This window comes from Amblyomma maculatum, chromosome 1 (genome assembly GCF_055883805.1).
Source record: "Amblyomma maculatum isolate TAMU_Amacu chromosome 1, ASM5588380v1, whole genome shotgun sequence".
NCBI lineage: Eukaryota > Metazoa > Arthropoda > Arachnida > Ixodida > Ixodidae > Amblyomma > Amblyomma maculatum.
Genome location: NC_139344.1, coordinates 184,018,778 through 184,033,020, shown reverse-complemented (window position 1 = coordinate 184,033,020; position 14,243 = coordinate 184,018,778). Strand labels below are relative to the sequence as shown.

At 43.0% G+C, this 14,243-nt stretch overlaps 1 protein-coding gene across 2 annotated transcripts in view; it reads left to right on the top strand.

Moving 5' to 3' along the window:
• Window positions 1-79: 79 nt before the first annotated feature.
• LOC146205091 (inactive peptidyl-prolyl cis-trans isomerase FKBP6-like) overlaps window positions 80-14,243 on the top strand; it is a 35,311-nt gene continuing 21,147 nt past the window's right edge. Inside the window, exons 1-4 of one of the 2 annotated variants that reach the window (XM_084589785.1) lie at window positions 80-233; window positions 2,179-2,264; window positions 4,426-4,651; window positions 11,363-11,493. In XM_084589785.1, the coding sequence (XP_084445911.1) occupies window positions 2,191-2,264; window positions 4,426-4,651; window positions 11,363-11,493 (431 nt within the window). In that variant the 5' untranslated portion in view covers window positions 80-233; window positions 2,179-2,190. Of the gene's footprint in view, window positions 234-321; window positions 460-2,178; window positions 2,265-4,425; window positions 4,652-11,362; window positions 11,494-14,243 lie in introns of those variants that run through there. The other variant, XM_084589784.1, reaches the window with a different exon arrangement.

Sequence of the window (14,243 nt, the reverse complement as noted above, 5' to 3'; positions counted from 1 at the left end):
CCGAATCGCAGAATCAGGACATTAAAAAGAAAAAAAAGGGTAATATTTTGTATAAAAATAACAATTTTTATTTAGCTTCTAAAATACTATTCCTGATACCAAACGGCGGCTTTCATGCGTCCGTCACTTGTGCGTTGACTTGTGCAACTTTTTTATTGTTCTTTTGCCTTGCTTTGTGTGACCGAACGCCGTGCGAGTTGAACAGCGAAAGCGCGCTTACTTTGGTTCACGCTGTAAGTAAATGGCAGTTCATTTTATGATTGGGATGAGCTTTTAACCAGCATATCAGAATGCGCTCGTGACTTTTGTAATGGCTGTTAAATTCATCCATGCTTCTTTGCTTGCATTTGGTGTGTTGCGCATCATGTTCGACGTTAACGAAAAATCTGCGTTTTTGTGTGGTACTCACATTCCACGCTGACAATTCGTTTAATACGTTTGTAATATGTGATGGAAAATGTAAGTATGCTGACTAGCTTACCTTGACCGAAACCTTTTATTGTAGCAAGGTGATATTGCAACTGCTCGGCAACATGCTTTTTTTTTTTTCTTTCTTTGGATTGAGTGCGAACGGTGCGTGCTTCGAACGGAGAACGCGTGCATGCTTTGTTTCACGCTGTAAGCCAATGTAATGAGAAAAATAATTCCTTAAGGGAGGATGTGGGGCTAAAGGTTCAAACTTTTGAACTGTTACACTAGGAAAATTATGTCAAAAATCATTAAGATGCACTAACCGTGATTAGATAACTTCTAAGTAGTTCATTGTGCAGGATAAGGTCGATTGCGGCTTCTTATGACATTTTTGTAAAAATTTAAGCACTTTAAAACTACCCTCATTTTTCTATTGTCATTATATATCACATATATTTGATTTTTTTTTTTTTAGACTAATTTGGAATCCATACAGCCCCCAATTTTGTTCCCAACAAAACTGAAGTTCAGAAACCACCTTGAAAGCAGCCTCTGGTGAATGCACTTGGAAGTGGTATTTTACCTAATAGCTGTGCTCTTGCAAAAAGTTCAGACTTAGTGAAGAAAGTGAGTTCAAAGATTTCAGAACATGCTGTTCAAATTTAGACTCTAAATTAATAAATCAAAGTGCCCTGGTGTGTACGTTTGGCAGTCCTTTTCAACACAACACTGCTCTGTGATGGTTGTTTTGAGTTGCCTGTTTTTTTTTTTTTTTTTTTTTTTTTTTTCAGCTTTACAGCTCTCCAGCGCCTCTGTCTGCACTCGTGAAATGCTTTCCGTGGTTGCTTGCTAGGCAGGTCTCATCTTCTAGGCTCCATATTCTGTCTCTAAGTTTGTCGAGCACTTTAATTAACCAGGCTCCCAGTAGTGCAAAAACAGTGTTCAGAGGTTGCATGCTGTGTTTTAGTCAATTCAAGCTTCTGTTTCGGTTTTCCAGCTAATCTGCTGTTGCCACGGCTGAAATTTTGCTTTTTGTCCTGTTTTTATTTTTTATTTTTTTTAGCTGTTTGCTTGTACTCTCAGGGCTAGAGAGTGCGAAAAGTGAGCATTCTCACTTGGGGATACGTTCTGCGTTTAGTTCTTTGCCCGCTATGTGGCTGCGTCTTGAAATAGCATTCATAGGCGCTTTCAGTATGAGTGCACCTTATCTTTAAAAAAAAAAATCAATTTTAATTTTTCTTCTAAGCAGATGACAACCAAACTTGGGGAAAAGTTTACATGTACAATCCACGAAAAAAAAAAAAGTAAAAACTTCCTTTTTGTGTGTGTGTGAAAATTGATGATTTTAGCCCTACATTGCTCCTTAATGGCATACCAGGGTGCACTTGAGACTTGTAGTGAATGTTTCAAGAATTCGCGAATGTCTTTATTTTGCTTTGTATGTCTGTCTGTGTGCGTACGGGCATGTTTGGCGTTAAAAGTGAGCTAGAATAGAGCTCACTCCTCAGATGATGGCACCACTGTCAACAGATTCTAGTTCCATGAGCTGTCTCCACCACCTTCAATGTAGCAGCGTGCGCTGGAGAGGCTGAGTAAATCAGTAAATCACGTGTGTGATTTATCAACATATGAAGTTTTTTTCACCAGTGTTGGTTGGATTGTCTAATTTATGTATTGCGTGTGCACTGAAGAGTGGTTTTGGACTGACACATCGCTTCGAAAATGTATTACACAACTGGCATAATGTGTGTCTGAAAATTTCTACAGGTGTTATATGTCATGGAGAAAAAGGAGACATCCGGAGAGGATTTATCATATGGTCCCTATCTCTTGAAGGAGCCTTTGACATTTGAGTAAGTTGTGTTCTGACTGCTGAATGCCTCCTGTACACTGAAATGTGAACATGTGACCCACTTATATTCACATTCCTTGTATATATGTTCACAAATTTCTACTGGTTCTAGACTTGTTAAAGGGAATAATATTTCAATTTGGGGCAATCCTGATAGACTGTCATTTGAAGAAAAAATTGAGATCTTGAATGTGAAAATTTTCTGAATATTTAGCTAAATCTTGGACACCTGTTGCGGAAGCCACATCATTCAGTTTTTCCAAGAAGCTGATGCACTTGGATGTCCTTTGGGATTTTTTCAGCCCGTGTAACAGTGTGCATGGCGCGTTTTAAACACTAAGCATCTTGAACCTAGACGAATGCTCCTGTCACGCAAGCATACTTAGCGTCGCTACCAATGTGCGAGATTTGCCTTTGGTATTATTTGCGGAGTGTTGCTCAATTAACTTTTCACCCATGCTACGTGTGCACAGCAGTAAATGCTTAATGCCTTAAGTGTGCCAGCACACCAACTTAGGGCATTTGTCGGTGAGAGGGCAGTAGGTTGTTTCGAGCAGACGTCCATAGTATTCTGCACGAGAAATGGGGACGAGAGTACACATTTATTCGGCAAAAGGATTGTGTCGAACTCAGTGAACTGCGAATGACAGTAACGTTAATGCAGTAAAATTTGCATGTGTGCCATGCAGATGGGGTTAAAGCTTCAGGCAGTAAGCATTTAGCACTATTAAATGCATTTGTGCAGCACAGGTATTGTGCTGCTCGTTGTAGAACGCACTCTCATCAGAAGTGCAGGGTTGAGATGGTAAAAATATTTCATAGCCCTCCACTGAGGCACTTCCCTCTTTCTTCTTTCCTTCCTGCCTTCCTCCCCTTTGTGGCAACACGGTTTAGCTGTCCGCCAAGAAATAAGACAAGTACTGCACCTTTCCCTTCCTCAGAACATCAACTATCCAGTGCTTTCACGTTAAAAAGAAACCTAGGTGCAGTAAGGAGCATGAAAAAAGGTATTCCATGCCACCGGTGTTTTATAATACCTCTCTGAGCTATGGTCAAGTCTGTATTGGCCAGAGAGGTCACTGTCTAAATAACAGGTTAAGGGAGTGTGCCACTTCCTTACGTAATGGCTACGGTTTGAATTTTCCACTCCATTGCAAAGACTGTATATGCCACCCTCTGCTCTCAAACACTTTAGTAATGTCTCTACATGATTGAAAGCTCGTCTTTGAAGCAGTGAAGATAGCTTCAGAGTGACTGATGTATTTGTGATACCTTAAAGGCACTGAGAAACAGGTTTAAAGGTAGCTGAGCTTTGACTTATTTGAATAGCACAACTTACATTAACTGTTGGTGATGTGGTAGAATGATTGCCAGGACTGACTGACAGGTGAAGATGTGAGCTGGCTGGCCACCTCAAAACTAGTCGCTGCTACAATCGGTCTGATGCTGCTGATACAAAAGCCACCTAGGTGAAAAGAAAAGTTGCAGTAAGTCATCATAAATGTTGTGATCATCTGCATCTAGACAACCATGGCTGCCATGGTTGTCTAGCATGGGAGATGCATTAAAAGAAGCCTGACCGGAGAGTCATCTGCTTCATGTCTGGTGCATGAATGTGACAAATACTTTCCTTTACATTCACTTTGTGCAGCAAGATATCAGATTGAGTGCGAGAGTGTGGCGACACTGAACTGCTGCTGAAAGTGCAGTCGAGTCTCTATAAAAAGCAATTCCAACCTCTCTTTTATTGTTCTAAGGCCTGCTCCCTTCCGCCTCATTTCTGACTAGCTGTGGCACTGCTTTTTGAAAAAATAATGCATCATAGGATATTTATATAAGGAACAGCAGAAAATTAATAATTAAAGGCTGCTGCTAAATGTATGGCTTGGTGCCTTTTACAGCGTGAAAAGTTTTTGTGAGGATTGCTGGGGCATAAGTTTTTCTGTTCCATCAGAATCTGTTACATAAGTGGAAGAAATGCTTGAGGAAGCAGTAAGGAAACATTCACTGCTAGAGCATAATTCTTTCAATGTTTTTAAAAAAGTAATTTGCAAATTGTTTTTGGGGATTTGAATTTGTCATTGAATTTTTCTCACATGAAAGTGTAAAACAAAAACAGGCAGTCTTGACTTGAGTATTATTATTGTGTGCTTTTCTTACAGGAAGGTACAGAATGGAATGGTGTTTGAGGTTAAACAAGGTCCAGGCTCCACAAAGCAAGAGTCAGGCTTTGAAGTTGAAAAGGTTATGGAAAACTTGCGATTAGATTTGCTTGACGGAGGTGACGATGAAGAAGAAATAGGCCCAGATGCTAAATCGACTCTTCCATTCGAGAGGCTGGCCTCGTCCATGGAGGCTGTCACCACGGACCGAGGAGTTCTCAAGAAAGTAAGCAGTTCATACAGTCTTTGCCTGTATGTGAACGACACTGCACATAAAGGCGTGACATTGGATTGGATATTATATTGGCTACCTCTGTCACACTGGTATTTTCAACACCCATCAAGTGAATGGCCTTTTTGAGGGAGGCACAGACACTCTCTTGTGCGTGGTGTATTTACTTGGTAATTGAGAAATAGGCATATGTTTTGCCAGGTGGTACTAAAGATAACCAAACATTCCATGTTCGAGTGCAGTTTTGCTTGAATGTTGTTTAGGAAAAGCTGTTGAAATACTTCACAGTTAAGTATAAATTAAAGACAGGGATGTCTGGGCAGTTCCAGGCAAAGGTACACTTTTTGTTTTAAAAGCTTTTTTCCTGGCAGAGCTACCATGGATCGATGAATATCTGCCCTTTTCACTGCTACTTGCAGCACTTCTGGGGCACGACAACACCGTTGTAAAGCATGCTAAAAGGCACAACCGAGCTTAACGCAGGGCCACTGCATACAACAGAAACGTTGTCATCTAATTGTATGTTTCTTAAGAAAGCCAATGTTTTAAATTAAATATGAGTATCATAACTCTAGGCACTTCACATAACTAATAATCTAACCTGTGTTTGGCACATCATAGGCACAGTTGCTTATGTACCATAAAACTCGATATAACTAACTAGCTTACACCTAACAATCTGCATGTGATTTTAATTACTAAATAAAGGGCATTTTGGGAACAAAGTAATAAATTCTAAAATTTGTGATGACAACAGGATCGTGTGATGCTGTTCTCGGAGGCATTTAAGATTCCACCAGCCATTCATTACTCGCCATTCTGTCGATCCTTGTTAATTTTAGCAATGATTAGAAACTGCTGTGTTGCCGTTGTTTGCGCCATTTAGAAGTACATTTATTTGGAATGGGTGGTGCACAATACTAAGACAGGAAACAAAGGTGTGCCTTGTGGCACTTGTCCTACACCATTTGTTTCGTGTTTTCTCTTTTAGTGCTTTTGTTTGTTTTATTGTCCATGCTTAGTTTGTTCTCATACTGAAATTTATTTTACAACGTTGGGCCCCCATCAGCATTAATGCGCCAAGCATTAAGCTTTTGATAACCTTGTGAAATGTGCGGCTGCTGTTCAATATTTGTTCAATCACAGGGTTGTCACAAATGTAGGGCATGGCCCACTAGTTGAAACCTACTTAATAAAAGAGTGATTGAAGTGTAGGTCAACTTCTAGATTTAAGGCTATACAGAAAGTGATAAGCCTTTATTTTGGCTTGCCTTTAGTTGAGCTTTAAGGCTGAGGGCTTCTCGGAGAAAGGTGCCTATCTCTTGTTGCCTTTATTAAAAAGAAGTCAGCAATGTCCTTTTACGGGTTGGCATCTGAATTTAACACAGTTACGGGAGTTCCAGGTTTTTGTGTTTGTTGAATAGCTATGGCAACCACAGCAAAAAAAAGAGAGAGAGAAGATACAACTGACGAGCTGTTTTGAAAGGCCAGCTGTTATCTCATTCATAATTATTATTAAAGTTGGCTTGTGTTAAGGCTACAACATTGCAATGGCAACGAGACCACTCTTACCGAAAACCGACTTTTTAAGCCTGAAAAGACGGAGTCCTCTCTCGACCTGTGTCGCATGCCTGGCTTCAGTGGATGCTAGTATGTTGCGTTACATTGCATTGCATTAAGCACCATCTGACATGGGATTTTAATGGAAGGTTTTAATGCATGGCTCAGCATCTGGGATAGTGGCTAAGCAGCTGGTGATAATGTCAGAACATCACACTGGCTTTTACTGTAGTCTGAGAGAACTCAAGAAAAAGCAGCAGATATGCCTCAAAGGAGGTCTTTCAGCTAGCGGCGTCAACCGACACTCATGGCCTCACAGTTGATCTGATTAAAGGGGTCATGCCATGCTCATCCAATATATTAGTTTTCTAGCCTGGCGGATAATACTTATTATTTTATTTTTGAAACATGAGCACTCTAGATGCATTCATTATTTTGAAATAAGTGACTGAATTTGAGACCATGAAGCTCTTCCCATCAGCAGTGATTGCCATGTTGAAATGCTTGGTGACGTCACCAGCCACCACGTCGTCTGCTGCTGTGCCAGCGCCAGTAAGCTACCAATACACTGTACTTCGTTCACGCTCACTCAGAGGCCAGCATGACTCCCAATGAGTGTACTCTGCATGTTTCTGAAAACAGAACGCAGATTGTAGTGAAGCATTATTTAAGATCTTGCCCACACATCCACCTTCGGCGGGACTGCCGGCTGGTGGCAGCACTGCTTCCACCGCCGTAAACACCGCCACGTCGACCGCACCTTCCGCAAGCTGTCCGCGCTAGTGATATGTAAGATGCCTTGAGCCAGTGTCAAAAATGCTGCTAAAATTTGTTTTTCTCTGAATCATAACAGAAAAAGGAATTTCAAATTTGATCCTTCTTGAGAAATGGTCACCCATACAGTGGGCGTTTTTGCTGCAAGTTCTGCCAGTGCATTGCCTGTGTTCTTGTATGCTAGCCCTGCTGCATAGACGTCACAAAAAATACTCAATTTACAGCAAAGCAGTAGGGTTGAAAGTAAAGACACGTCGATGATCAATTACAAAGTGCCGTCCGCTGTGGCTTCGATGCGAAGCGATCTACATAGAAAATGGGCGAATGTAACTCCGGAATCTATGGGAGCGCTGCTCGTGACGAAGAGCGCACATATTGCAGGATACGTTCGCCAGCCGCGCGTGGGAAACTGCTGCAATCCGTTTGCTGCGAGGATGCTGCTGCATTCTCAGCAAAGACAGCCGATTTTAAACATAAATTGTTCCGTTGTGGATTCTGCAGGCATGAACATATTTCCATGAATCATGTTTGACAGCTTACACTAATCATTTGGTTGCGGCTGATCTTGCGGCAAATGTTACCTCGGGCTGGATGCAGCGCTTTTCGATTACCAGGGGATGAGTGCTATGAATCCAGCTTACGCTGCATCAATCTTAATTTCCTCCCCAAACGTCAGTCGAGAATAGGGAGCAAGCATTTTGTTCTCGTTTCGAAGGCAAATGAAGAGGCCTATCTTACGTGTTATAAAACCGACACTGGTACTAATTGCTAGGTGATCGCTGTATATTATTAAAAGCGTTCTAGAAAAAAAAAATCGTTCAGAATTTCTGCCTCGCTCTGGATCTGCCATCACAAATACATTTGTTGTACCTGTCGTAGTTCATCCCCATTCGATTGCAAATATATGCCAATTTCAGAGGCACGCGGGGGGCAGACTGCTGTAGAAGCAGATTTTACCTGAAGCATGCTACTGAGCCCATCGTCATGATCTAAATTCACAGCTGGCCAACTTTTGGGATACGCCAAGAGAGTGCGAAAAAAGAAATAGTTTACGAAGTTCTTCCAAATATACATGCTTGCAATTCGTTTAGGTCGTAACAAAAGATTATCACCCGTTTCCTGCAAGGTGAAAATATCTCTTCGGTGGTGGAAATGTGTGAAGGAAACACATTACAACCTTAGTTCAGCTGGAATCAGCTGTGCAGTAACTTAGAATTTTTCAGTTCACCTTAGCCAGATGTGAATTAGCAGCTGTTTATTCCATTTGCATGCTATTCTCCTCATATGTACCACAATTTCTCCGATGAACATTTTCTTTACCTGCGTAAATACGCCAAGCTAGTTCATCATTGAAATTTCGTGTCTTGAATGGGTAGCGCAAAAGCTGCACTATGTTCACATATGTTTAGTATACTAGGCTAGACTAACACGATCAAATCCAACCTCGCATCTGGCATGAAGCCTCTGCTGAGCACAGAGGAAAAATGCTGTTGAAAATAGATGGATTCGAATCCAGTAATTTCTCGTGGGAAGCGGATACGAAGTCTGGTAGCTATCACCGCAGCCAATCACCCCATGTCGCCTACATCAACTTCCTTCTGTGGCGAAAAATTTGAGAGTTTCAACGCTGCTGAACCGAATGTGGAGCGAAAGCTTTGGCTGCAGGCAACATAGCGTTGTATCGTACTCAAGCAGCCTTCCATTGAACCCATCAAGGTTCACCGGCATTCTAGGCAGAGTACCCAGGCTCGAACCCGAGCGCCGCCGGCTGCGTTTCGATGGAGGCAAAACGGAGAGGCATCCGTATGTTGTGCGATGTCTGTGCACGTTAAAGATCCCCAGGTGATCGAAATTACTCCGTAACCCTCCACTATGGTAGGGTGGCTAGAAGGAGAGGTGTGATGAACACGGCGCGCTTTCCATAGAGAAGGATGGCCCTCCGAGCGTCACAGCCGCTGGGGCCAAATGGAGCGCTGCAGTCTGGGGTGGTGTCAGCATTCCGGAGGAGTCTTGAACGCGTCCATGGAACGCCACGCAACAGGAACGGTGGTGTACCATCCAAACACACTTGCCAGAGAAAGTGTGACAGATACTGCGCCTTTCCTTTCCTGTAAACCAATTATAATTATATGTAGCACTACAACAAGCACCAATAAGAGGCAAACGATGAAAAGCAAATGATAGGAGAGGAAGGGTAGACTTTCGCCATTCTCCTCTAGAGACACCGCGGAGGAGTCGGTGGTGGCCTCGACGCGCCAGCTGTGCACCATGTGTGACGTCACTCCTTCCTGGCGCTTGTGCAGCTGGTGCGGCGGCACCTCTGAGTCACCCACGCAGCGGAGTCGGCGGCGGCTCAGACGCGGCTCTCCAGCTGTGACGTCACTTGCTCCTCGTGCATGCGCAGTTGGGGCTCTCCAGGGCTCCGCAGAATTGCTCAAACCTAGCGTACCGTTGCTTTCGCAACAAAAGTTTTCGGCCGTGCTACCGAATTAGTTTAACTACGTCGAAATTTTACCCTTTTTTGTTGTTGTTGGTATTCTCGCTGTCCTACACTCAGCCTCAGAACGTCGGGAGTAGTGTGGTGTCCTCACGAAGTCCTATAAATATTCTAAAAACTACGGCATGGTGGCTTTTGCGGCCAGATACGTGGCGCAGCATGATTTTGTTTTCTCAATGAGACCATCCCAGAGTTTCCGACTGGACTAAAGAGTTTCTGAAGATTGTACTAAAGTACCGTCGGACGGCAACTGCACTGCACATTTTATGTGTTGCTTCTTAGACATGTTTCAGTGTACAATGTGTACGTGGTTCGAGCGGGCCAGCTTGTGCGCCTTTCATATTTGGGCGTCGACATGCACCTGAATCCCACTCGTAGACTTCGCTATTTCCGGGATTAAAAGCGCTAACAGAGATCAGAAAGCTCAGCTGTCGGTAACCGCAGTTAGCGGCATGAAAGCTGTTTGGTCCGCTGCACCCCTGTTGACGCGCTACTCGTGCACAGAACATGTAGCAGACAGCTTAGCCTCAGTTTATGTCGTCACCAGCTGCGCTGGCTGTCAGATCAGCAAGCTATTCACGAAGAAATGAAAATACTAGTTTTAAAAATATCTGCAGCTCCGATAGAGATGAAACCTTGAGGTTTAGTTGCTTGGCACATCAGAAATAAGATGCAATAAACAGTTTTATGAAATTGGTGTCATGACCTCTTTAAGGCATGGTGTACTCTTTTTTCTTTTTTTTTTCTGCCACATCCTGGGTTGTCCCGCTAGTAGTTCCAAGAGGACTATACATAAGAGTCTCTCTACGCCGTTGGATGCAGGGGGTCCTTGAAGGGCAAAAGCCGCTTTTTTCTTGAGGTGTATATAACTGCATGCACGGCACCACTGCATTCTTCTGTCAGAACCATAGTGCATTTGATTTCATTCGCAATAGTTTCACAAGAGAAAGTACTTTTCTTTTTTTTTTTTTTTTTTTTTTTTTGACAGTTTATATTTCGTGCATTTCAGCGAGGCACGGTGCTACTGCACAGCCCCATTACTTCCCCGATCCCAATGAAATTCCAGTGTACCTTAGATACACAATACAGCACTTTACCGCACACTTCTTTACACTAATGTGGTAATGTAGACTAAAATTAATTTTGCAAATTACGCATAGTTGTCGTCTGCTGTGTGCAGGTGCGGACATAAGTAAATGGAGCATGCTTTCACATTCAAATTAAAACTCGCGTCTTCTGCGCTGTAGATAGGAAAAAAAAAGCGCTGTAGATAAGAAAACATTATTTGTCCAAGTGAAAGGGTACTAGTGTCTACTACCGGTCTGCACATAACATGATTGCCAGTTTCAATTATGCAACACATGAAAAATTTTGGAAGGAAATAGCATGCTCTGTTTACTTTTGTCCGCACCGGTACATGCACAGCTGGCAGGGAATGACTTCCGTATAATGAATGGTTTATTCATACATGCTATGAAGAGCACAGAAAGAAGCATCAAAATAGCAGTTGTTAGTGGCTCAACTTTCCACCTCCACTGACAGGGTACTTTACACAATTGTGGAGCTGCAATTCAAGTTTGTGCAGCTCAGGATCATGCAGTGGTTTCGTTTGGCTGGCTTTGACCAAACTGGAATGTGCACCTTGTGCAGCATGTGAAAAAAAGAAATAGAAGGGAACATCTAATTGCAGCCAGTGTTTTTTATTGTTTCAAGCCATTGCACTTTGACACTAACGAGCAGTCTGTGTTGGCTCTGAGGCTCACCATCATTAACTCCTTCTGTGACATCGCAGAGTGCTGTGCAGTAGTCCAAAGCATCCGCTGCAGTGCAGACATTGTTCTTCAGTGTGTTAATGTTTGTTAATGCCTTTACAGGTGCTTCGACAAGGGGCAGGGCCAGTTGTGGCACCAGGAAGCGGTGTGTGCTTCCATTATAATGCCTACCTTGAAATGGCTGACGAGCCATTTGATTCCACACGATTGCGTAACCAGCCCTACCGCTGCCTGTGCGTAATATCTTTTTCAACATCATTGAAGATTTGCTCCTTTTAGAATAGATTAATGTCAGCTGTGTGATTGTGCCATTGTAATGCAGCTGTTGTGGACGAGAGTAGGAATTTAATAAATGGTCTCGGAAAGTGGCTATAAAATGTCTACAATATAGACGGAATGCTACATTCAAATCCTCAAAACCTAGCAGATGGCTTCATTGTGAAGGCCATGTCTTTCGCATCCAGCGCACAAGCCTGTGAGCTTTCCATGGCCATTGGCACCACCGGAGGTGTACAGTGTACAGTCAGCCACTTTATTAAAAAGCATCACGCGAGCGTCGACTACCCAGCGCTGATGCACCAGAAGACTAAGGAGAGGAGAAAGCATGTGAGGGTAAGGGTTGTAGTGAGGGCTGCCTGCTAGGCTATTCTGATTGTTCGAGTCAACCCCTGCCCATTATCAGCTACTATGCATCTGAGTCTGTGGCCAACTAGTTTTTATTCGCTGTTTATATTGTGGGTGGTGTGTCTTAAGAGCACATATTTGCAGTAAACATCCTAGGGTGTCTAAGATACTAGTTACAACTGTTGCAAAAGAAATTGGTCGTTGGGGGCTCTTGATGTCGGCACATTAAAATAGTGAAAGGGACGCCCTCCAGGCGCTATTGGCAAACGTGACCACATCCTAGCATTGGGCAGGGAAGGTTATACCTCTGTCACATGAACACTTCCAATCATCATTGAACTCAATCTGCATTGAGGTGACATTAAGGGTGGCGACGCCCACTCTTGAACTTGCTTTAAAACTCTAGAGCAATTGAGGAAGCAGCTTCGAGCCGAACAGCCTCTGGCTTGATTGCGCTTGAAAGTTTCTGTGTGAAAACCTCTATCTGCGTCGAGTTGAATGCAGATCGAGTTCAATGAGGATTGAAAGTGTTTGTAAGACAGAGGTATTACTTGCTTGCACCAAAGTAACAATTACGAAGCAGATTGGACATGAAACAAACATTCCCACGATTCAGCGATCAAACTTGTTTCGCGGGGTTGTCTCACACAAAGCAGAACAGCCAAGCAAACAGCACTGGCTCCAGCAGCATGCCTGGTGCGCATACTCGTTTTCTCTCCCAATTTCCGCTCTGCTTCGCCTTGGCACCGCTGCACCTGGAGATCGACGCTTTAGTGATACTTTTAAAATGGTGGCTGACTGTACATCCAAACTTGGGCAGTGAATTGCAGTGATGCTTTGAGGAGATGGGGTCCGCCGTTTGGAGAACAAGGTTATTTGTGGTCACTTGGAGTACTTTATGCATAAAAATCTTAATGTTACCTCCGACCTGGAATTAAACCCGTGCTTTCGTGCTGGATAGCATAACGCTTCCACCGTCGTATGTATGTGAGCGCCAGGGCCAAAAGGAAGCTAAGAACGCATTTATGAAGTTTTACGCAACGTGAAAATGAATTGTAAAAATTTCCCTGGCGTTCCTCCAGCCATGCTCATCTTTTACACCAGTACCGACATTGCTGAATGGCTGACCATATATGGAAAGGCCATTGTACGTGCGGAAAGATAACATGTGCAGTTGTAAGTAGCTTGGTATATGTCAGGTGAGAAGAAATTCAATGGGCCTGCTAAAGTAGCTATGCGACTCTTAATGTCACAAAATGCTGCACCCAGCATTTGAAAATTATTTTTAAATTACGAAGAGTTATATTTGTTATAAATGTTGCTGGCATGCTTTCTGGTTTCCATACCATGCAATGTGTTTTGCAGCGTCGAACTGTACAGTGGATGAAAACCGTTCAAGGCCTTGAAACCACTGTCAAAAATAACTTTTGCATTGCTGTACAGTCTGTCATGTAGTGTGCCTGCTGTGGTTTTTTAGAAGAGAGTAAAGAGTCATCCACTGACTAACTTTGGCTATTAAAGTCCAGACTGACTTTAATAGCCAGAATTGTTTTGTTCGCTAATCTCATCACATCAAGACTTTTGCTCCTGGGAATACTTCAGTAGTTTGAGGTGCTTGGCTGCTGAGCTAGTAGACATGGGTTCAAACCTGGCTGTGGCAGGAGCGATTTGATGGAGACAAAGCACAAAAGATGCTTGTGCGCTGTGCAATGTTGGTGTACATTAATGAATCCCCTTTGATCTACATTAATACGAAGCTCTCCAATGTGGCATCCCTCATAGCACTCGTATTTCAGGATGCTTAAGTGTACAATTCATATTTATCAATCCACTATAGCCTGAATAGTCATCTTGTGTAAAAAAAAAAAAAAAAAAAAGTCAAGTGGGGCATTACTAGGAAATGTGATTTTGTGTATTTACATGCTTACCACATTTAATCACAGCTTAGTGGGCTATTGTCGTGTTACCAGTAGCCCCATATTATGGCAACAGTTCTGATGCTTATGCGTGTGTCTACTTGCCCAATAAATGTAGATTTGCTCGGAAACATGGACCTACTAAATTCCTAGCTATGCATGTAATACATGTGGTAATGAATTTCCTTAATTGGATTGGGTCAGCTTCTGTACCCAGTTGACCTTAAGCAGGTATGTTGCAGCAACAGTCAACATATTCACAACCACCAGGCAGATCGGTCACGATGGCTGCCTACGAGCTTTGCTAACACGGCAGCTTGCACATTATTTTCTATGTAAGAGATACTGCAGGCATACCATGCCCAAGCAGGAGAAGTCTTATGCAATTGATGTTATGCAGCTCGCCGTGACTGGTAGTGACTGGTAGCAAAGCTAGACTCAGA